This window comes from Heterodontus francisci, chromosome 36 (assembly GCF_036365525.1).
Source record: "Heterodontus francisci isolate sHetFra1 chromosome 36, sHetFra1.hap1, whole genome shotgun sequence".
NCBI lineage: Eukaryota > Metazoa > Chordata > Chondrichthyes > Heterodontiformes > Heterodontidae > Heterodontus > Heterodontus francisci.
The window spans coordinates 24,554,519-24,580,416 of NC_090406.1; the positions used below are offsets into that span (position 1 = coordinate 24,554,519).

The 25,898-nt window shown below is 39.8% G+C and overlaps 1 protein-coding gene across 1 annotated transcript in view; it reads right to left on the minus strand.

The window, feature by feature from the left end:
* The window catches only part of LOC137351442 (protein unc-13 homolog A-like), a 281,799-nt gene that overhangs the window by 19,734 nt on the left and 236,167 nt on the right, over positions 1-25,898 (minus strand). Inside the window, 6 exon segments of the mRNA XM_068015888.1 lie at positions 4,763-4,910; positions 7,596-7,676; positions 8,352-8,408; positions 21,841-21,964; positions 23,741-23,893; positions 24,429-24,517. Of these exon segments, the coding sequence (XP_067871989.1) occupies positions 4,763-4,910; positions 7,596-7,676; positions 8,352-8,408; positions 21,841-21,964; positions 23,741-23,893; positions 24,429-24,517 (652 nt within the window).

Here is a 25,898-nt window from a genome sequence, read left to right on the forward strand (position 1 = left end):
GCGGTGCTAACCTTTTAGTCATTTAATATATTATCTTCAAGTTTGACTGGCAAGTTTCATGGGCACCACAGATGTTGCAGTTTCTCAATGCTTTCATGGTGAAACTACCACATTCATTCAGGGATGAGCTAGTACAATATTTTCACACTTAGGTGCCTAATAGATCCATTGATGTCACAAAATAAAATCTTTACACTGGTGCTTATCCTCCATTGTTCACAGATTAAGCAAAACTATGCTATCAATGTTAACGATGTAAGGTTGCACTGAAGATGAGTTGTACCAGGCCCAGTCAACTTAATAAAATACTCAGTTGCTTCATCTACTTACTAATGAATTTCTGCAGGTCACTTCCGAGAGGTGTGGATTGGTTAATATACAGTGAATGACCACCGATGCCTAGTGCAATGTAAGATTTCCCTCATGCTCTGTATACCGGCCTGCATCTATTATCAAAGCAACATTTCTGGCTCTGTCAATAACATGTATTTTATCCGAATTCCGGTTTCATCATCCAGTATCTGCTGTTCAAACCATTGGACTTTGAAATTATGCTGAAAGAATCATACTGCATGAACACTTAACAGGTTCATAAGTAATTCTTCTGTCTTCTATTATAAATGACAATACCCCAATTAAATAAATGGGCTAGTACCTCTGTTAAACAGCAAAGAAATTTCACATGAACATGCTGAGCATAATTTTGAGGCCTTGGAGTGCTGAAGTAATAAATTGGTATTAACACTGAGAACAGGGTAATTCTAAGGGTAGGTTTTATCAAAATTTCCTTCAGCAGGATCTGGTAATAACCGTAGGAGGAGACAGAGAGTTTAACAGTAGCGCATCAGTGAATTAGGTCCATGCAAAGAATGGTGCTAAAAAAATAAAATTAAAGGCACTTTATCTGAATGCGCAAAGCATTTGCAATAAGATAGATGAACTAGTGGTTCAAATAGAAATAAGTAGTTTGATCTAATCGTCATTACAGAGACAAGGTTACAAGGTGACCAAAGTTGGGACAGATATTCCAGTGTACACAACATTTCAAAAAGGCAGGAGGAGCAGTAGCCCTGATAGTAAAAGATGACATAAGGACAGTAGTGAGAAAGATCAGGAAGTAGAATCAGTATGGGTGGATATTAGGAATAACAAGAGTCAAAAGTACTGGTGGGAATAGTTTATAAGTCCCCTAACAGAAGTTATACCGTTGAACAGAGCATTAAGCAAGAAATAATTACAGGTTGTAAAAAGGCAATGTAATAATTGTGGGGGACTTTAATTTTCATATAAACTGGACAAATCAAATTGGCAAAGGTAGTCTTAAGATGGATTTGTAGTATGCTGTCCAAACAATTTCCTGGAACAATACATGTGGAACCAATTAGGGATAAAGTTATTTTAGAACTAGTGTTTTGCAATGAGGCAGGGTTAATTGGTAATCTCATAGTAAAAGATCCGTTGGAAAAAGTGATCACAATACAACTGAATTCCATGTTAAGTTTGAAAGTGACATACTCCAGTTCCAAACAAGAATCTTAAACTTAAACAAAGCCAATTACATAGGTCTGAGGGGAGAGCTGGCTGAAGTTAATTGGATAAATAATCTAAAAGGTATGGCAGTAAATCAACAGCGGGAAACATTTAAAGAAACAATTCAAAATGTGCAACAAAAATACATTCCATTAAAAACAAATACTCAGCAAGAAAGATCTATCCGTGGCTTACTAGGGAAGTTAAGGATAGTACTAAATTAAAAGAAAAGGCTGATAATGTTGCAAAGAATAGTAGTAAACCTGAGGATTGAAAGCATTTTAGAAACTAGCAAAGGCAACCAAATAGTTGATAAAAAGGGAAAAAAATAGAATAGAATAGGATAGTAAACTAGCCAGGGATATACAAACAGATGGTAGGAGCTTTTATAAGTATATAAAAAGGTGGAGAGTAGCTAAATTAAACATTGGTCCATTAGAGGCAAAGGCAGGAGAAATTATCATGGGGAATGAGGAAATGGCAGAGACATTAAACAAATATTTTGTGTCTGTCTTCACAGTAGAAGGCACAAATTACATACCAGAAATAGAGGGTAACTAAAGAACTAATAAGAGTGAGGGTAAGGTAATTTATATTAGCAGAGAAAAAATATTGGAGAAACTTAAGGAAATAAAGGTCAACAAATCCTCAGGACCTGATGGCCTACAGCCTACAGTTCAAAAAGAGGTAGCTGCAGAGATAGTGGATGCACTGGTTATGATTTTCCAAAATTCCCTAGATTCTAGAATGGTCCCAGCAAACAGGAAGTTAGCAAACGTAACACCACTATTTAAGAAAGAAGGGAAAGAGAAAACAGGGAACTATAGGCCAGTTAGCCTGACAGCAGTCATCAGGAAAATGCTGGAATCTATTTTTAAGGAAGTCTTAACAATCCACTTAGAAAATCATAGCATGATCAGATGCAGTCAGCATGATTTTTTTAAAGGGAAATTGTGTATGACAAATTTCTTAAAGTTTTTTGAGGATGTAACTAGTAGGCTAGATAAAGGGGAATCGGTAGATGTAATATAATTGGATTTCCAAAAGGCATTCGAAAAGGTGACACACACAAGGTTGTTATGAAAGCTCATGGAGTTGGGGGTAATATATTAGAACGGATAGAGGATTGGTTAATGGACAAGCAAAGAATAGGGATAAATGGGGCATTTTAAAGTTGGCAGGCTGTAACTAGTGGAGTGCTGCAAGGATCTGTGCTGGGGCCTCAGCCTTTTACAATCTATATAAATGACTTAGATGAAGAGATCGAGTAATGTATTTAAGTTTGCTGATCATACACAGCAAGGTGGTAATGTAAGCTGTGAGGAGGACAGAAAGAAGCTGCAAATAGATACAGACAGGTTAAGTTAGTAGGCAACAAGGTGGTAGATGGAGTATAAAGAGGGGAAGTGTGAGGTTGTTCACTTTGGTAGTAAGAATAGAAAAGCAGAATATTTTTTAAAAGGCATGAAACTTGTAAATGTTGATGTTCAGAGAGACTTGGGTGTACTTGTACAAGGAACACAGCAAGTTAGCATGCAGGTACAACAAGCAATTAGGAAGGCAAATGGCACGTTGAGCTTTATTGCAAGGGGATTGGAGTACAAGAATAAGGAAGTCTTGCTATAATTGTACAGGGCTTTGGTGAGACTACACCTGGAGTATTGTGCGCAATTTTGGTATCTATATCTAGGGAAGGATACACTTTCCTTGGAGGCGGTACAGCCAAGATTCACTAGATTAGGTCCTGGGATGAGAGGGTTGTTCTATGATGACAGACTGAGTGAATTGGGCTGATACTTTCTGGAGTTTAGAAGAATGAGAGGTTAATCTCATTGAAACATACATGCGTCCAAAGGGGCCTGAAAGGGTAGACACTGAGAGGTTGTTTCCCCTGTCTGGGGAGTCTAGAACACAGGGGCACAGTCTTAGAATAAGGGGCCAATCATTTAGGACTGAGATGAGGAGAAACTTCTTCAATCAAAGGGTTGTGAATCTTTGGAATTCTCTACCCAGAGGGTTTTGGATGCTCCATCGTTGAATAGATTTAAGGCTGAGATAGACAGAATTTTGGTCTCTCAGGGAATCAAGGATATGGGGAGCGGCAGGAAAGTGGAGTTGAGGCAGATCACATTGAATGGTGGAGCAGGCTTGAGGGGCCACATAGTTTACTCCTGCTCCTATTTCTTGTATTACGTTCTTGAGTTTCTGCTAATTATGCTCATTTGCAGACCTTTGAGGAGGCTCCAAAGATCAAGCTGGATCTTTTGGCTGCAAGGACTAATAGGTACATTTTGAAAGGATTTGAATGTTTTTTTAAAAATCACTAATGGAATTGATTATTGTACCCCAATCTCAGAAGAAAACAGTTAAAGATTTTACTGCTTGCATCTACTCTAATCCAACCTCTATTAGGGCTTCTGCTCTCATGTTTTACAAATAAATACGAGGTAAAAGGTATAAAAAGAGTGTATAATCTAATGAATTTAAATAATTGAAGTCTGTAAATTAGACTGTCATCAAGAGCAGACTGACAACATATTCAAGGAAAAGTTTGCCTTGATGAATAAATATTATTTATAAGCATCTGACTTGCTTAGTAAAATAAATTAATCCCAACTCTACAGATCTGGTGGCATTTGACAGCAACTCGTGTCTTCAATAAAGCACAAGAGTTACAGGTTTTTCTGTGGTACAACGCTTAAAATATAATGGGTTCCTTGATGATCCATCATGCTGGCACTTATGGAAATCTAGTTGTTTCCTAATGAAGTTTAGCATTGTAGTCTACTAATTAGTAGTATATTAGATAGGTAAATACATATATACCTGGACTCCTTTATTGTTTTAGATGGCAAACACTTCACTCATAAAATACTGATATAAATGCCACTCTTATGGTGATAATAAATATTTCAGTGCAATTGTGTTGGAGTAAGGGACAGAGATAATTAAATAAGGGGCACAACAGCAGAAACAAAGACAAATCAACAATGGCAGTTCAAGTGTTTCTTGTGCTCATTTTGCCCCAACGCATTTGTTCCAGGAATGCAGGTTTTTAATGTTCAATAATGCGGTCAGTTATAGTGATCCTTCATAGTAATTAGTCTATAATATCAGTTAAAATTATCTAAATCTTACAGAATATACAATAAAAACAAACTGAAATGACAAGGTTGCATGGCAGCCATCATGCATCTGATGAACAAAACAGATTGACTGAAGCAGTACTTACCCTGAGATGACTGAGACTGGATAAATGTTTTAATAAGGGTGTCAGTAGCCTGCGTGTAGAGTGACAGAGCATACCGTAGAGATTGCAGATCTGGACTCTTTTCTAAGAAGGTCTTCTTCAGGCCAACTCCACCCGCATGGAAATATTGCTAAATCATTAAAGACCTTAAGTCAACTGCATGAATCACATTTGAAGATCACAAAACTAAAACTTCATATGAGATACCAACCCAACTATGGACAATTATTCTTTTCGGTCAACATGTGCAATTACCTGCATTACAAGGGTTGTCTGACATTCTGATATTAAATCCTAGTCAATCGTAACATTTCAGAATGAATTAAACACTTGTAGAAAAAATGTTAATAATGCAAAAAAGGAAGGAAATGGGATTACAGTAAATAGCTGCAAAGTGGAGGTAGCACCTGAACAGGGCAAATGGGTTCCTTCTTAGGTTCTCCCTAGATGGCCTGTACTAAAATAATTAGTTCTTATATAAAACATAAAAACGTGAGTTTTATAATTTTGATGCGTCTTTTTTAGTCCTCCATCTCAACTCATTATGCTTCTCTCTGCCCAGAGTCCACTGGCCTTCTAACCTAATCTCTCCCTCCATATAAACCCCCCTACTTATATTCAGTTACCCAACCCCCTCCACAATGACCATGCCATCTCATGTAGCCAAGCTACTTCTATCGTGTCAACCACAGATAAAGCCATCTCTTATTATTTCCTTATATCACTCACCACCACATTCCCCCTCCACCTCCCACGCTACTTCCTTCTGTGTCTGCCCTGGAAAAAACTTTCCCAATTCACTTACATCTGCACTTTCAAACTCCCAATTGTCTAGCCTTTGGCCCTCCGTTCACCACAACCTTTCTGCAGTGACTGATCAGCTCAACCACATCCCCACCTCCACCTCTGATGCCCTAGTCCCCATTAAAACTCTTACTCAGTCTCAGCTTTGTACGGACTTCATCTCCGCACCCTTAAGTCCAGGAGACGTAGACTTGAACGTATTTGGCGGACAACTAGTTTAGCCAATCATCACCAGATCTGGCTGGACCACATAAAACATTATCGAGTCCTGCTCTCCTCTGGCAAAACTGCTCACTATTCCAGGATCACCATGGAATGCAAAGATAACTCCCGGCTTCTCTTTTTCACTACAAACTGTCTTCTTAAACCATTCTCGCCTGCCCTCACCTCTAATAAGAAGGTGCTTGTGGATTTCTTTGTCACAAAGACTGGTACCATGGGCATGGAATTCTCTCCCTAAACCTCTCCAACTCTCTTACCTCTTTAACTAAATCTACCTTAAGGTCTGTTTATATGGCTTGGTGTAAAATTTTGTTCCATAGTGCTTCTGTGAAGTTCCTTGGGATGTTTTACTAGGTTAAATGAAAGTTGTTGTAGTTTTACAGCAACCAAATGCCATGCATTTAATCTCAGCATGGGAGGAACTAAAACCTATTCTAGCCTTACAAAGATCATACTTTAGTTCAGTATTTAAAATGTTTTAATAGGTTGAACATCAGGCTCAATGTTGTGCAAGAGTGAAGGGATTTAGGGGATCCCAGGCTTTGATTGATAAGACTGCAAAAATTGGGCTATAGCATTAGAACATAGATTATGGGGGTGATATGGAATAAATGTTTAAAAATATGAGAGGGTAGTTAGAAACAGACTGTTTTCAGTAGCTGACAGGTCAAGCACAAAGGGCCATAGACACAAAACTAAAGGTAAGAAATTTAGAACAGTCAGGAGTAACTTCTTTACAGAGTTGAGACATGGAATTCACTTCCAGGGTTAGTGTATTAGCACAGGAAACACAAAAAGTTAGCATGCAGGTACAGCGAGTGATTAAGAAGTCAAATGCAATGTTGTCGTTTATTGAAAGTGGAATGGAATATAAAAGTAGAGATGTTTTGCTACAGTTGTACAGGACATCGGTGAGACCCCATCTACAGTATTGTGTACAGTTTTGGTCTCCTTACTTAAGGAAGGATATAATTGAATTGGAAGCAGTTCAAAGAATGTTCACTTGACTGATTCCTGGGAACAGAAGGTTATCTTATGAGGAAAGGTTGGACAGCTTGGGTCTGTATTCATTGGAGTTTAGAATGACGAGCGGTGATCTGATTGAAACATACAAGATCCTGAGGGGACTTCACAGGGTGCATGTGGAAAGAATTTTTCCCTTGTTCGAGAGACTTAAACTAGGGGACATAGTTTAAAAATAAGGGTCTCCCATTTAGGAGAGAATTAGGAGAATTTTTTCTCTGAGGGTTGAGAGTCTGTGGAACTCTCTTCCCCTGAGAGCAGTGGAAGCAGGGTCATTGAATGTTTTTAAGGCAGAGATTCTTGACAAACAAGGGAGTCAAAGGGTATTGGGGATAGGCAGGAAAATGGAATTGAGTCCACAAACAGATCAGCTATGATCTTATGGGATGGCGGAGCAGGCTCGAGGGGCTGAATGTCCTACTTCTGCTCCTAGTTCGTATGTTCGTATAACAGTTTGGCAGCTGGGCGCCCTCTTTTTCTCTTACCTACATTGACAGCACCCACGTGTGACGGTGGGGCTGCCAAACTTTCAGTGCTGGAAGGCCGCCTATTGACCCTCCAGCCTGGGGAGCCCACCCGCCGTCCTTAATTGGGATGGTGAACGCACAATCTGGCCACTAATTGGCCATCTTCTTGAAAATTGCGTTGGGCATTAAGCGCCAACATGGTGCAGCATCAGGACCTGGAAATGCTCCCGACATTGCGGTCCCGACTTAAAAACGAAAATTCAGCCCCAAATGTTTACTAAATTGAAACCAGTTGTTACCTTAATAGTATCCAGTGCAAGCTCCACTACAGCACACTGCTTGGGGGAAAGACTTTTGGCTTCTTCTCTGACCATATGATCCTTAAAGTACAATAGACCTTATAAATCAGTATCAAGACAAATAAGGATACATATCTTCAGTAGTTAAATAGTCATGTTGCTAATGCTAAATTTCTCATCCTAATTTCAACCTTTTCCTTCTTTCACAAAAATGACCTACATTCTCGAGCAAGTATTGGGTCTTTGTTTTCTACATACCAAAAGATATTCTTGAGTTTCAAATGTATTTTTTTGGTGGACTTTTACCGTTATCAACTATTACCACCATAAGAGGTCCAAGAAGGAAAGTTGGGTGGTCAACAGTTTACTGGGATTAGGGTCAAGAGAGCAGGAGGTTGCTATAATTTACCAATTACCTATTACAAATAGAACAAGCAAGCAGAATATACATTTTAATATATGGATAAGATGAGCTCAGAGAGGACATGAGGGGAGATGGAGAGCAACTAGAGAGAGACATGGTACTCCCTCACTTCAATACTTAGTTTTAGACCAGAAAGCATTTGTACTCTTCGTAAATTTAGACACACAGCAAAATTGGTGGTATTAATTGTCCTTATGCTAAATGTTATTTTGTACAATGGGTTGGAATTATAATGTTCACTGAACAACAGAAATACTAGAAGCCACTTCACTAGATAAATGATTGCATGTCACAGGGGTAATGATGTGGATTAAGATTCATAACACTCATACCTTTAGCTTTGAAAGCTGCCCCAGTTCTTTTGCAGCATTGAAAATAAGCTGTGTGCCCTTTTGAACAGAAGAGACAAAAAAAAAATGAATGCCAAAACTCAACTAGTATAACAGTTTTTAAAAAACTGTTACAATCTTGCACTTCACAAAACATTTTCAAGATACATCCACAGACACATTCAACACTGAATTATTTTCTTACATCGCTGTGACAGACAAGCTTCACCCTTCCCTGAAAAGAGAATATTTATTACTTTTCACATATTGCTTTTTAATTGAAGGCAGAAGATATCAACAAAAATTCACAGTGTTGACCACTTATATTTAGGGAATTTTTCAATGAGAAATGATAAAATCAGGGAAATCTACTTTAAATACCTGATAATTAAAGATATGCAGAGTGATTAAACTGGAGTTCAAGTGGCATGCATATAAATGTACAAAACATAGCAGGCGGTAAGACTGCAGTGCATAAAACTAGGCTGCAAATTCAGGTTTAAGTTACTGTTTAGATTAATTTCAACAAAATCATACAATGCAACACACAGTGTGTACTTAAGTATAGTGAAGCTTTATAGGACTGTATTTTGCGGTTGTAATGACGGTGCAACTGCCAGCATTCGCATTTATTACAACTGTGACACTGACAGCAACATCTGTTGTCTGAACATGCTCAGTTAAACGCAGAAATCCAGACGTTGCTGTCAGTGATTATCTGTTCCTCCACAGGGTACACTGTTGACGTCTCCACAGATGAAATCTTTTGACGTGAACTTCCACTCCTCCTATTAGTCTCACTGTAAAAGCCCTTGAAAAAGTTCCACCATGTTGAATGAGGTGCAACTGGGTTTTTAATGGCGTACTAAGTTCATAATCACTATTGAACAACCTCTCTGGCCCTGAAAAAACAATTTTATAATTGTGAAATGTCAAATTTCTGCTTAATAATAACAATTCCACAGGATTTATATAATACAATTTTTTTTTAAGTTTCTTTGATATTTCAGCTTTTACCATAATCTCAAGAGAATTATAATCAATGTATTTTACTTCCTGGCTTACTGTCTGTGAAAATTCTTCATTGAGATTAGCTGCTTAGCCTGCTTGATGACATTACTGTTACTGGGTGCCAAAAACAAATTAACATGGGAAAAGTCAAAATCCATGCCACAGAGATGGCTAGATCTTTATGGGCAACTTTCTTCAAGGTCAAAGCTGAGTGCTGTCACTTCATCACTGACTGCAAATTCTGGGCCACAGTGTTTACAGTGGAAAACTCTAAATAAGAATTTTGTTATGAATATTACTGCCACATGCAATTGGAAAAAGTGTTTAGCCCACAACAGCAATAAAATGCTTTTCTGCTTGCCCACTGGCAAGAATCTACTAATGATACTGTTTATAAAAAATATTTCTCCCTTCCAATCTACGTCACTTTATCCTCTGTCCTGATGTGGTTAATCTTCACACGTGTCACATGTGTTTTAGAACATAGAACAGTACAGCACAGTACAGGCCCTTCGGCCCACAATGTTGTGCCGAACCTTTAACCTACCCACCTATCAATTTAAATAGATTTTAAACAAAGATCAGGATTTTAAATTGCTAATCAGCACATAATTGTAGTTGCAAAATTTACTGTGATCAGACCAGTCAAATTTGTTTCTCATTGAAAACTAGTAATTTGTGTGAAACTATGGAGACAAAATAAATGTTCCCTAGGAGATGTTTAAATTTGTCTGTAGGCACCCACTTGCATACATACATATATTTTTTTCCCTACATTGTTGCATGAAGTATTTGTATTTTTGGAATAAATCCCTGTTAAATGTTCCTTGTGTTCAGGATAGTTGTAGGTATCTTCTATGTTTGTCATTCAGTATGCATCATTATTTGTTTGGTTTGGACAGAGTTCTATTGAAAAGTCACCGACCTGAAACATTGGGCTAGATTTTAAGGAGTCCTTGACGTTGGGATTGTGATGGGGGTTGGGGGGTGGGCCTGAAGTTGGCCCTGGATGAGGTCCGTCACGAACCATGATGCCGGCAGAGCCCAGCCCAATCCTCCCGGTGGTGGCGAGGCACTGTGGCAGCCTCCCCGCTGCTGGGTGACGGGACCACAATTTTTAGATTCAAATCAATTAAATTAATTAATTTAAATATATTTACGTCACCTCTTGATGGCCTGCCATGATCTACGGCCCGGCGACCGGCACTCCCATGTCTTTGGATCCCCGTCCGGGGAAATGAGGCGCAACACTGGTGGGAAGGGGGGAGGAGGTAAGTTTATCAGTATGGGGTGGGGGGTGGGGTAGATGGGGTTAATTAACGTCATGGGTGTAGGGGTTGGTGGAAAGGGTTGAAGTTTAAACATTGTGCAGTTTGGGGGTGGGGGTAAGGTCAGATGGTAAAGGTAAATGTTTTGGGAGTGGGGGGGGGCGAGGAGTGCAAATAATTAATTTAATCGCTATTGGGGGGGGGGTGGGAGAGAGGCAAAATAAATGGTTTCATTTAATTTTATTCCATCTATTTTAAAATATTTAAATAAGCTGGTAGGTATGATAGCCCTTTAAAAACGGTGTCAGCATCTGCGCACAGGCAGCTGACGCCATTGCCGGGGATGGACAGCCCGCCCCGCCATGTGATCGGGGTGGGGGGGGGCAGCCTGCCCCAGCTATTTAAATGAGCTGCCACACTTGAGATCGTGGTGTATTTCTGGCGTGCAGCCCACACGGGTGGGCCGCCATTTTTGAAGCTCGCCGCGACTTATAAAATCCAGCCCATTAACTCTGTTTCTCTCTGCACAGATGCTGCCAGACATGCTGAGTATATCCGGCACCTTCTGTTCTCATTTCAGAGTTCCAGCATCTGCAGTACTTTGCTCTTACATCTATTGTATTGTCTTTTCCATAAGTCTCAAACAAGACCCCTGAGGAGTACTGAAAACTGCCTGTGCGACAACTACTTCCTACATTTTATTCAAGTAGGAAAGTTTTGACTTGTCAGAAATTTGAGACCTAGTTTAGAACTGTATAGGCATACTACACATCAAACTATCCAGCCATTTGTATCTGTGTCCGCTGTAGAAACATAGAAAATAGGAGCAGGAGTAGGCCATTTGGTCCTTCGAGCCTGCTCCGCCATTCATTATGATCATGGCTGATCATCCAACTCAGTAACCTGTTCCCGCTTTCGCCCCATACCCTTTGACCCCTTCAGACCCAAGAGCTATATCTAACTCCTTCATGAAAACATACAATGTTTTGGCCTCAACTGCTTTCTGTGGTAGAAAATTCCACAGGCTCACCACTCTCTGGGTGAAGAAATTTCTCCTCTTCTCAGTCCTGAAAGGTTTACCCCGTATCCTTAGACTATGACCCCTGGTTCTGGACTCCCCCACCATCGGGAACATCCTTCCTGCATCTACCCCATCAAGTCCTGTTAGAATTTTATAGGTTTCTATGAGATCCCCCCTCACTCTTCTGAACTCCCTATTTTCTAAGGGTCTGTATCGCTTTACTTCCTGCTCATTCATGTATCTGTCTAGATACATCTTAAAAGACGCTATCGTGCCCGCGTCTACCACCTCCGCTGGCAATGCGTTCCAGGCACCCACCACCCTCTGCGTAAAGAACTTTCCACGCATATCCCCCCTAAACTTTTCCCCTTTCACTTTGAACTCGTGTCCCCTTGTAATTGAATCCCCCACTCTGGGAAAAAGCTTCTTGCTATCCACCCTGTCTATACCTCTCATGATTTTGTACACCTCAATCAGGTCCCCCCTCAACCTCCGTCTTTCTAATGAAAATAACCCTAATCTACTCAACCTCTCTTCATAGCTAGCGCCCTCCATACCAGGCAACATTCTGGTGAACCTCCTCTGCACCCTCTCCAAAGCATCCACATCCTTTTGGTAATGTGGCGACCAGAACTGCACGCAGTATTCCAAATGTGGCCGTACCAAAGTCCTATACAACTGTAACATGACCTGCCAACTCTTGTATTCAATACCCCGTCCGATGAAGGAAAGCATGCCATATGCCTTCTTGACCACTCTATTGACCTGCGTTGCCACCTTCAGGGAACAATGGACCTGAACACCCAAATCTCTCTGTACATCAATTTTCCCCAGGACTTTTCCATTTACTGTATAGTTCACTCTTGAATTGGATCTTCCAAAATGCATCACCTCGCATTTGCGGATCTTCCAAAATGCATCACCGGGCATAAGGGAGGGTAGGACAGGCAATTGAGAGGGAGGGAAAGATTGCAGGGCATAAGGCTTGGGATCACAGGTTTGGAGGGGTTGGCTATTTGCGACAGGAGGTTAGGTTGAAAGATTGGGAGGGGGCAGGGGGAGAACTCTTGCTCCATCCAGTTCAAGAAATGTTGTAAAATGTACTTAGCTTCCTGAATCGGCTGTTCCCATCTCCATTTAGCTGTAAGGTTTCCCGAGTTCTGGAAAACCTAACCAGCCAGCATTAAATTTAAATCAGGTTCCCAACCACACTGCGGGAGCTTGATTTAATGAACTGTGCACCCTCTGGAGAGTAGATCATAGCCAACAGGCACGTATACGGCAGGTTGGATGCATGTTCTGCGATTTAAATTTTTTAACCCACTCGCCCTCTCCCGCCATCGTGGGGGTGGGAGGTTTAAATATTCCCTATGACCCCAAGAGCTTGCCAACAAAAGACATTAAACTAACTAATCTTTACTAACCTGGTTGACCCCACCATCCTTGTAAACTACTGTCCCATCTCCAACTTCCCTTTATTCTCCAAAGTCCTTGAGCATGTTGCCGCCTCCCAAATCCGTTCCTATCTTTCTTGGAACACCATGTTTGAATCTCTCCAATCAGGATTCTGCCTCTGCCACAGTACTGAAACAGCTCTTACGAAAGTCACAATGACATCCTACGTGACTGTGGCAAAGGTAAACTTTACCCCCTCGTCCTCCTCGACCTCTCTGCAGCCTTTGACACGGTAGACTACACCATCCTCCTCCAATGCCTCTCTATCATTGTTCAGCTGGGTGGGACTCCTCTAACCTGGTTCCATTCTTATCTATCTAATCGTAGCGAGAGTATCACTTGTAATGGTTTCTCTTCCTGCTCCTGCATCCTTACCTCTGGTGTTCCCTAACGACCTATCCTTGCCTTCCTCCTCTTTCTCACCTACATGCTGTCCCTTGGTGACATCATCCGAAAGCACAGCATTAATTTTCACATATACACTGATGACACCCAGATCTACCTCATCACCACTTTTTTGACTCCTCCACTGTTGCTAAATTCTCAGACTGCTTATCTGACATCCAGTACTGGATATGCAGAAATTTCCTCCAATTAAGACTGAAGCCATTGCTTTTGGTCCTTGCTCCAAGTTTCATTCCCTTGCTTCAATACCATCCCTTTCCATAGCAACAGTCTGAAATTAAACCAGCCTGTTTGCAACCTTGCTGTCACATTTGACCCTGAGATGAGCTTCTGACCTCATATTCACAGCATCACTAAGATTGCCTATTTCCACCTCCATAACATCGCCTGACTTCACCTCTGTCTCAGTTCATCTGTTACAGAAACCCTCACTCATGCCTTTGTTACCTTTAGACCTGACTACTCCTTGCTTGTCTCCCACATTCTACCCTCCATGAACTTGAGGTCATCCAAAACATTGCTGCCCGTGTCTTAGCTTGCACCAAATCCTATCACCCCTGTTTTCACTGATCTACATTGGTGATCTACACCGGGGTCAAGCAGCGTCTTGATTTTAAAATTCGCATCCTTGTTTTCAAATCCCTCCATGGCCTCACCTCACCCTATGTCTGTAATTTCCTCCAGCCCCAATACCCTCCAAGATATCTGCACTCCTCTAATTCTGGCCTTTTGAGTATCCCTGATTTTATGAGCTATGCCTTCAGTTGCCTAAGCCCTAAACTTTGGAATACTCTCCCTACACCGCTTTGCCTATTTATTCATTTTCCTCCCTTACGACACTCCTTAAAACCTTCCTCTTTGACTAAGCTTTTGGTCATCTGACCTAATATCTCCTATCTGGCTCGGTGTCATATTTTGTTTTATAATGCTCCTGTGAAGTGCCTTGGGAAGTTTTATCACACCATATAAATATAAGTTGTTGTTTATCCTTATCCAATAATTGCCACTCTCAAGTACCACAGCACAAAAGATGGAAACATTGGAGGCAGAGCCTTTGCTAACTTATGAGTGGCTTCTAACAGCAGCCTAGGATGTATTCCATCAATGCCCAGTGACATATCTTCAGTTCCGTTAATTTTTTCAGAACCAATTCCTTTCTAAAGTTATCTGTGACAATTGGTCCATATGCTTCTCTAGTACTCAAATTCTTTATTCCAACCATTTCAAGAAGGCAGCTCACCACCATCTTTTTTTTCTTCTGAAGGGCTTTAAATTCTGGCTTGCTAGCGATGCCCACATCCCATAAATGAATCTAAAAAAGTGAAGATCAGTGTAAAATATTTATTTTCTAATTCCATCATATCTTGATCTTCCACAATTACACTCTCTCCACCACCCCATGAGGTCCTCCCCTTTTTAAAATTATTCTTTTGTATGAGTAAAAAAAGCCTAATTTCATTTTAGGTTATATCTGCTAGCCTTTGTTCATATTCCTCCTCAATCTCCCTTTTCACCTCCATACGACACTTTCTATACTCCTCATTATTCTTATAAAGGAAGAATTTGATTTAATACACCTTTCACATGCTTAACATCTCAACCAAAGAAGTACTTTTAAGCGTAGTCACTATTGTCATGTAGGCAAACACTGCTGCCACTTCACATGTGGTAAGGCGTCACAAACAGAATTTAGGCCAATGATCAAAAAGTCTGTTCCAGTGATGTTGATTGAAGAATAAGTGTTGTCTAGCACAGTGGGAGAATTCCCTGCTCTTCTTTAAATATCACCATAGAATCTTTTATGCAGGCAGTTGGGGCCTCGGTTTAATGTCTAAATTTAAAAACGGCACCTCCTACTCCCTCAGTACTGCACTGTAGTGCCAGCCTAGATCACGTGCTCAAGTTGCCAAAGTGGCTTTGAACCCATAATTCTCTACTTGAGACCAACATTCAGCAAGGCTGGCATTTGTTAGTCCCAACTTTATCATGTCATCTTCAATTTAATTTTAATCTCTCCCTTTATCCACTGGAATAATAATAAAGCCTTGTGAAATCATTCCATATATGGTCACTAATCAAGCATCAGATTGCTATTCATTCTGTCTGGACAAAGCTCAATCTCATATCTTATAAGTATTGGTTAAGAGATAATGATCTAATACAATGCAGTTGTTACATCTGAACTAAAGCAAAACAGGTTTTGTAACTTTATGCAGTATGGAAAAGGTACTATTGTCATTATGACAAAGATTTACTGTCCTTTAATTAAGCTTTGTTCTTGAAGGACAAAGATAAACAAAACTGAGCAAGACATCATTGACTCTTAGGCAGAAATTCACTCAAAGCACTCTCATCAAGACTGCTGGCAAGCTTTAGACCTGAAAGCTTCATGGTTTTGTCTGTTTAGCTGGAGTACTTTCATGATTTACTGTGACTTGGGAAAAATGAAATAAACTCAAATTCAAAATGTCTCCTGTAAAAACACTCCGTAACCTATGCAGTAAGACAATAAATCAAAGGTCCTGGGATCTTCCTGCATTTAACTTGCCAACATCTCCAAAACCCTTTGCCACCAAACATCAGAATGAACCAAATACATAGTTCCAGTGCCTGGTTCTGCTTGTGAAATAATGTATAGTATCATCTTTAACCGTCCAGATAATGGCCAATCAAAATCTACACTGCTAAAAAAGCTTCTGAAGCCTGAAACTCCCACAGTTGTCTAACAATTTTGCTTATTAGCCATAGTGAAGATAAATTAATAGTAATTCACAAGGGCAATTTATTGGCCCAGATTTCGCTACAATAACAACACCGAGGCTATTAGCACTCACCTTTATTACAGAGTAAATCTGACAGCAATTCTGGCATCCACACCGGCACAGTCAAGCAGAAATCCAGAAGTTGCTGTCAAGAGTTACCCCGATCTTCCACAGTGTGCGTTGTTACAGTCTTCATTGATAGATTCGGCACTGAAACCAGTGTAATGGCATGAACTCGCAGCACTTACCCACTAGTTCTGCACTTAAGACAACTGAAAAAGTTAAGGCTGGTGCAATTAGGAGCAAGTGAGGTTTTAATGGTACAAAAAGTGGTAATTACTGCTGAACAACCTCTCTGGCCCTGAAAAATAAATTTTACAAGTGCAGGGTCTCATTCCCAAAGAAAATTAATGTTGCAAATATGAATTTAAAAAAATGTTGTATTAATCTCATCTTTAGTCCTTAATTCCATCTGTATTTCCCCCTTTTTTGTTTTCTGTACATCATTTAAATCTCATTTATATTTCATGTTTTATACTTTCTAGTTTGGACTCTGCATTTCTCAGGTGAGGATACTTCAATTTAATTGTTGAAGAGGTTTGATGTTGCTTGCTCTGTTCACAGATGACAGAGATCCCCTGGAAAGGGTGCCATGCTGCAAAAGTTGCTGGATTACTGGAAATCTCCGCTGACTAGCCTGCAAAATGTCTGTGGACAACTGTCATTTTTTTTTTCGTGGGCTGTGAGCGTCGCTAGCAAGGCCAGCATTTGTTATTCATCCCTAGTTGCCCTTGAGAAGGTGCAGATAAGTCGCCTTCTTGAACTACTGCAGTCCATGTAGTGTAGGTACACCACAGTGTTATTAGCAAGGGAATCCTGGTTTTTGACCTAGCGGCAGTGAAGGAACAGTGATATAGTTCCAAGTCAGGATGGTGTGTGGATTGGTGGGGAACTTGCAGGTGGTGGTGTTCCCATGCATCTGCTGCCCTTGTCCTTCTAGGTTGTCAAGATCGCGGGTTTGGAAGGTGCTGTCAAAGGAGGCTTGGCAAGTTGCTGCAGTGCATCTTATATATGGTACACACTGCTGCCACTGTGCACTGATGGAGAAGACAGTGAATGTTTAAAGGTGGTGGAAGGGGTGCCGATCAAGTGGGGTGCTTTGTCCTAGATGGTGTTGAGCTTCTTGTGTGTTATTGGAGCTTTACTCATCCAGGCAAATGGAGACTATTCCATCAGACTCTTGACTTGTGCCTTGCAGATGGTGGACAGACTTTGTGGAGTCAGAGGTGAGTTACTTGCCACAGACCTGCCTCTGTATTTGTGTGGCTGATCCAGTTAAGTTTCTGGTCAATGATGACCCCCAGGATGTTGACAGTAGGGGATTCAGCGATAGTAATGCTGTTGAATGTCAAGGGGAGATAGTTAGATTTTCTTTTGTTGGAGATGGTCATTGCCTGGCACTTGTGTGGCATGAATGTTATTTGCCACTTATCAGCCCAAGCCTTGTTGCATGTGGAAATGGACTGTTTCAGTATCTGAGGAGTCGTGAATGGTACTGAATACAGTGCAAACATCAACATTTCTGACCTTCTGATGGAGAGAAGGTCACAGATGAAGCAGTGGAAGACGGTTGGGCCTGGGACACTACCCTGAGGAACTCCTGCAATGATGTCCTGGGACTTAGATGTTTGGCCTACACCAACCACAACCATCCTTTGTGCTAGGTATGACTCCAACCAGTATGAGTGCTGTTCACTGAGAGCAAAATCCAGACCAATGTTACACCCTTCAACCCAATATATAAATCTTACTAATAAAGGTTATAGACTTTTGTAAAGATACCTGCAAGTTAATTCCTTCCTCTTACAGATAAAATGCTGAGAGAAATGTATAGTCTGAATCTCTAGTTTCTCCCCACCCACAGTCCATAACTTTTAATAATTAGCCATTTTAGGTGTATTTCTGCACTACTGGACTGGAGCTAACACATTTCCTCCTTCTCCAGAATTAAGCATTACACAAAGCTTGCTTTATCTAGCAGTCTAGACAAGAAATGCTGAAATTTTTCCTGATAAGAATAAGTTTACATGAATCTGCATGAATGCTCAGATTCAAGCTCTGGCTGATTGAGTCATACGCAATGTCACTGAAGTGTGCACATACTGATCAGAACTTAACTCTTAATGCACTGTGCTAAATTTATTTTGCATCGTGACAAAATATCAAAACAATTATTTGTAAGAGGGGTGATTTAACTTGCAGGTATCCTCATAAAGGTCTGTAGCCTTTATTAGTAAGATTTATATATTGGGTTAAAGGTTGTAATATTAAATTTATCAAGAATTACTCAATCTATCTTAATTACAGCTAATGAGCTAAATTGAAAGGCAGATGTGGACAATTCAGGCTTTAGAAGTTTTTTGCTGAAGTTAGGTTCATGATTACTTTTAGGGGTACCAGATGAATAACTTAGGTACGTTAATTTGAACACAACATTCAAAAATATGTCGTTTACATTTTTCACTGGAGATGTTTCTCAGAAATTCAAGTTGTTCTACAAGATCCTGTTACAGCCATTATATGAAACAATTACAATTAGTTAATTGCAAGATGCTTTAAAAAAAAATTCCATAGGTTTTGTACAACTGGACAGGCCTACGAAAATTATGCATAAAATTTTTTTTTTAAAATTAGCCAAACGTCACTAAAATCGCCAGCAAAAGGTGCATTTAATTTTACAGTTGCGATGTGTATGCCCAAGTGTGTGCGTACTACATGATATTTGGGTTTCCCATTTGATTTTAAAACCAAATTTGAATTTACTGTTCATGATGTGTGCTTGATGTGACTTTTTACAGATTGAGTTTGTTGTATGTCTGTGGGCATCTGAGAACAGTGTCAAATAGCCTACATAAGCTCACTACCGAGATTTACATAATAAATGACCACTTGGGTGAGGTGTCAGAGAGCTGCTAGGGCCTGTAGAATTGTACTCCACCAAGCAAGGGTAATAAAGGGGAAAAAAATGTGGTGGTGGAAGGGATAGCCTGTGCCTTTCAGCTACATCAGCTCAAGATAACTATTCTTATGGCTGCATCAGATAAGCTATAATTGTATTTATTTCTAATCTGCGATTATATTATTCTAATATTTTAACTATCAAACTTATTATTCACTATCAATAATCAAAGCAACTAAGAGCACAGAATGTCATATTTGTACTGAGTTTAGAAAACAATTTTGGAATAAGATTGCAGCGCTCATTATTAGCAGCTCTTATTATGCATAATGAACAAAATATGACTGCAGATGCATTTCAGCATGGTATCTGAACGGGTATCTCTTACAGAAAAAGAATCAGCCAGCAGGTTCAAAACACATATATTGCAGCTGTTAATTAAACAGTGGTAGCAACTGATACACATAATAACATTTCAACAAAGACAAGCAGTTAGCTTTTACTTAGATGGGCATTTCCTTGATATGCACATCCAGCACTGAGCTGTAAACATACAACACACTTCGAACAGACTTTTTAAATCCAAAAGGAGCAAACATTCAATTGACAAAACAAGGGAAACTTCAGGTACAGGAGCCTAGCAAAGGTAGATATTATTAACCAGAGTCAGCCATGTGCATCAGCTTGTGGCAGCATACACTGACGAGCGCAGCCACACACAACAATACTGGCTGATTCTACTGAACGCACAGCAGACAGACAGACAGACACATAGTGCTGTACTTACAATCATCTGCCATTATCAGAGAGCAGAATAATTAAAGAAAATGATAATCAGACCAGCATATTACTTTTCTAGTTTAATGCAACTTTTCAAATAAGTTGAGTTTACAACCTTGTTAATGAAAGTTGTTCAACATTAAAGCCCTGTGGTTAGATTAAAAAACTTATAGACTGAGATCTGAAGGTTTTAATGATCAAAAAATCAGTAAAAGTGTGTCAATAGAGACCACTGTTAAGCATTAAGATTTCTTAAACTTCTGCCCTTTCAAACAAATCTTGATTACATTGTTTAATGAAAAAAAATAGATTTACACAAAATAAAGACCATATGTTATATCTATACCCATACTATGAACAAAATTCTAATCTCTTGATGCAAAAAATGTCAAAAGTCTTCGTGAACATTAAATTATTGGCAGCTAAGCAATTAATAATTTTTTTTCACTTTTTTCCAAGGCAGAATATATTCAAGGGAGAATTAAAACATACGTGCAAACAAGCTTTTAAAACAATCAAGATATCAACTGGAAATTAATTTAGATTAGCAATGTTTTTCCCCATTTCTTTACCCAAGCCAAACTTGTGAGAACTTGTTGCTTTATTTTGGTCACAATTTTAGTATTGCTAAATAAAAGCAATGCTTACAATGATTGGAACAGAATGCACTCTTCTAGCATTTATATTTAACCAATGTCCCAATTCAGCTCATGCATTAGCAAGTATCAGGGCAACCAGCCCAATCCCTGTGGTGAGTTATTGTTCCTATACGCATTTTATTATGACTATATCTACTGCAGCTTCTTCTTGACTTGTGATAAAGAGTACACTGAACTTTTAGGTACACTTTTACAAGTATGGAGATTATTAACAGTATATGATATTTTAAAATTAACTTGATTGGCCATTTTATTTTTCTACAGACTTGATAGGCTGAATTTTATTAGCCTGCTGCACATTGCAGCGGTGCACTTTGAAGTTGGCAGCCTTCCGACACGGAAGCGCCGCTGCTGAGCCCCTGCGATATTTCGTGCGGGGACTCATTTAAAGGGAGGGGGCAGAGCAGCTGCCCCTGATGACATAGAGAGGGCAGCCACTGTGTCCCCGGCAACGGCGTCCGGCACCACTGCGCAAATGCCGGCACCATTTTTAAAGGGCTGCAAGCCTTTAGGAGAAATTTTTATATTTAAAGATATATTGTGAAGCATTACTGGAGGCCCATTCACCATCCCACCCCACCAATGTTTGTTTACGGCGCATTATCATCAAAAGGAACTTTATTAGCAACCCACACTTTCCCCCCCAACCTCGACATTTGCCCTTCGACCCCTTCTCACCAATCCCACAACCACTAAAAAAGGTTTTCTCTGCTCCCCCGCCCTGATAATTTAGTCCTCTCCCCTCCCTTTAGTCCTCTCTCCTCCCCACCAGTGTCTCGCCTCGGAACTCCGTACAGAGTTCCAAAGGCGCGTGCGTTGCGGCTGGCGGCCATAAAATCTGCGTGGGACGGCCACTGGGACCAGGTAAGGTGATTAGCATCTTATCTTAATTAATTTTGATATTTAAATAAAGGACTAGCCGCTTGGTGGAAGGGGTGGGCCTCGCCACCGCCGGTCAAATGTGGCGAGGCCTTCTTGGCTTTGGGGGCTGTGGCAGGCTGCTCCTGCAAGTATTTTACTGGCCCCCCTCGCCATGAACCCCCAACGTCGAGGGGCTAGTAAAATTCAGCCCGATGAATCAATACAATAATTTTTCGGTTGTGCTACATTAATTTGCTGGGTAGGGTCATTATGCCAGAAATACTGATTTAAATTCAGAAGTTGCTACTCACCGTTTGATCAGTTAAAGGTGGTAAGACAATAGTTTTCTCCATTGTGTTCATTACAATCCTCCATAATTCTTTTAGGACACGCTTCAGCACAGTTTTTTCACAGATCTTTGCAAAGAGTGTCAAACTGGAAGAGGAAGCAAACACGCACCAATATTTCATCTGGTAACTGCTACAATTTGCAGTTATATAGCACCTTCAACTTAGAAAAATGTTCTAGGACAGTTCACAGGTGTGTGATCAAACAAAATTTGATGCTGACCCACATGAAGAGATATCAGGATAAACGACTATAAACTTAGTCACAGAGGTAGGTTCTAAGGAGCGTCTTAAGGTTGGAGAGGGTGGTAGAGAGGTTTATGGAGGGAATTACAGCATTTATGACCTCGGCAGCTGAAGACATGACCGCCAAAGGTACAGCAATGGAAATCTATGTTGCGCAGGAGGCCAGAATAGAAGGAGCGCAGGGAGGGTATAAGGGATGGAGGAAGTCAGAGAGGTAAAGAGGGACGAGGATATGAAGGGATTTAAACACAAGAATGAGAACTTTAAATCTAAGGCATTGCTAGACCGGGAGCCAATAAAGGTCAGTGAACACAGGGGTGATGTATGAACAAGGCTTGGTGTGTGTTAGGATACGGGCAGAAGAATTTTGGATGAGTTGAAGTTTACGGAGGATTGAAGGTAGGAAACCAGTCTAGAGAGCTTTGGGATAGTTGAGTCCGGAGGTAACAAAGGCATGGAAGAGGGTTTCAGCAGCTGATGGGCGGAGGCAGGTGCAGAGATGTGCAATATTAGGGAGGGGGAAGTAGGCAATGTTGTTGATAGAGAGGATATGGGGTTGGATTGGCTTTGCAACTAGAGAACAGTAGTTTCCTTGAAGAAACATAACTTATGCTGTTTTATCCTCCTATTGATATAAAGAAACAAAGAATTTGCATTTATATAGCATCTTTCACAATCTCATGACATCCCAAAGCACCTTACAGCTGAAGAATTTTTTTTTTGAAATGTAGTCACTCTTGTAATATAGAAAACATGACAGCCAATTTGCACACACCAAGGCCCATAAACAGCAATATAATAATGATAAGAAAATCTGTTTTTAAGTGATATTGGCTGAGGAATAAATATTGGCTAGGAGACTGTGCTGCTTTTTGAAATAGTGCCAGGGAGTCTTTTATATTCACCTGAGAGGGCAGATGGGTCCTTGGTTTAATATCTTACTCAAAAGACAGTACTTCCAACAGTGCAGCATTCCTTCAGTACTGTAATGGAGTGTCAACCTAGATTTTGTGCTCAAATCTTTTGAGTGGGATTTGAACCCACAACCTTCTGACTCAGAGGCTACATGCTACCACTGAGCCACAGCCAAAACTCATTAGAATATGCTCCTGGTGTATTTATAATCAGGTACATAAGATGCCTTTAAATATAATTTAAAAGTTTTCCTTTTTCAGAGACACCACATCAAGCATTATTCTGGCTAGGTGGGTAAATGCAATGGAACTGAAATCTTCCTTTGTAATGTTATAAAATTTTAAATAGTCAAAATTGATCCTTTTCATTCTTCTCATTTTATAACGGTAGAGGAACACCAAGATTTCCTTCAATCTTAAATTTAGGTACTATACTGTGTTGCTCATGGAAGTAGCTAAGCATCATGACTACATAACAACGTGGTGTGACGTCTTCCTCCCACTACACCTGATTAGGGGTTAATTTTGACCTTTGGCCCTCTCCTGATTTTTGTTTCCATTGACTTTCTGAAAACAAAAATCAGGCATTTTGTATATTTGGTCATTTTGAATGCAGATGAGTAGAGTTCAAGTCTATCTCTCTCAGAGCCAATGATATGCTCAATAAACATTTTAAATTAAAAATGTAGAAAATCTTGACTAACTTGCTATCCAGCAGGTCCATGAGTGGTTGGAGAACATTGTCAGCATCCTGAGCCACACTGTTACAAGTGCTGGCAGGGACATTTCCTGTTCCTTTCACCTGGCTGAGAATATCGCCCATCTGCTTCACACATTCCTCAATGTGAGGCTGAAAGCTGAAAGTACCAAAGAGCATGACATTATAAATAAATCATATTTTAAAACAAGCCAAGCTAAACATGTAAAATTCTGTACATTAGTCTCTGGTGTCTTTTGTGTTAGGTCATTAATTTTCTTTGTAAGGGTTAAAGTGCAAGAAAAACATTAAAAAACATGTTTATAGTCATTTTAATTAAAATAAATGACAATTTCTTATCCCAATGGAATTGTCATTAAGTCACTGGACATATTACCTATGAGATAACATGAAAACATTCTGCTGGTTATCAAAACAATTTGTCAAAGTGATAGATATCAAAACCACCTGCATATTGTCTAGCCCTAGTATAGCCTTTTATGGTAGGACTTTTAACAATCGCTAGAACACCAGACTATCAAACTACCAAATGTACATTAGGAGGTTTGGTATGAAACTTCTGGTTTTGAAACTAACCATTTAAAATAATCTTCATCCGATAAAAAGTGGGCAGTGTCTGACTATATTTAATTGGAGACGTCTCTTAAATATTATAAGCTTGTTGAAATTCTTACCTTAGTGCAAACACCCTGCTGAGATCATCCAGCACATTATTGAGTTTTATCTGTAGCTCTTTTAAAATGTCACTGGCTTCAGCATTCAACTGAAAATACAAACAGGTATTCATTGTATGCATTGTATGCAAGCCAAAGACTTGCAGATTGATAGGTAAATTGGCCATTGTAAATTGCCCCTAGTGTAGGTAGGGGGTAGGAGAATGGTGGGGATGTGGTAGGGAATATGGGATTAATGTAGGATTAGTATAAATGGGTGGTTGTTGGTCGGCACAGACCCGGTGGGCCGAAGGGCCTGTTTCAGTGCTGTATCTCTCTATGACTACGACTGCTGTCATTCAGAAAACTACTAGCCAAGCTGACCTTGGTGGGTAGGAAAGGAAATGAGAATTAAAAAAAAGACTAGATACAGAAGGAAAAAGCAAAATGGGCCAAATGGTATTTTTAACTTCTATCCTTTCTTATATTTTAATGTTTCTTTCTTAACCACACAAGTGAACCACAGACCAATATATCAATGAAAAATCCTGAAGCTGAAGTACTGTACCTGAGTGCTTCTAAGCTCAGAGTGTACAATTTATCTCCATGAACAGTAAGACAGCCACTAAACAACACACATCAATGCTCCTTTTGAATGACAGACTAATACTGGACTACAGAATTTTAAAAAAAGATACCAAGCTCATCATTAATAGTTAGAGCTCGCGACAGATGTGAGCACTCCAACTCAAAAGCAAATGACTGTGTGCAGTCATGAAGAGTGATACTTTCTCAGTACAAGTTAACCATGAAGAATAACCAGTTTAGAAGGAGATAGTATTTATATTTTATGTAATGAAATAGCACCTAAACTCTAAAGCTTCCACGCAGTTTTCTTTCTACTTCTATTCTGATTTTGACAATATACAGGGAAAAGTATGCAAGAAGTTGTTTAAAGTTTCACAACAACATTTTTGGTTAAAACAATAATGGCTTAGAAGCTGGGATCCATACATCTATTTTGAACTAAAAAAATAACACATGAAAATAAATTTGATTAAGTAAAGCAATGGGGGTGAAATTCCTCACAATCTTTGGCAGTAACACTGCAGTTATGCCATTATAGCAATTAAGAGATTGACGAAATTTGCTTTTTAGTGCATTATGCCACATATGCACTGTTATTGCACTAAACACAAATTGTCTCGAGCATAACGTCTGTCAAAGCTCCTCAGGGTATGTTCCCATAGCTTAATTATTCAATCTCGTACAAATTTCCTGGGTAATGCCAGTCCTGCAATCGTGTTAATTTATATGTCAAACAAGTGTAAGTGAGGAGTTGGTGAGCTGCAGAAGGCACCTAACTTTACTTTTTGATTACAGGCTTTCGAGAAATGGTTTTAAAATTCTTCCTTCACATTTTGTAATCAAGGACACCTGCACGTCATTTTACTGTAGTGCTTTCTACTTTCCCCAGAAAAGATATTTGAA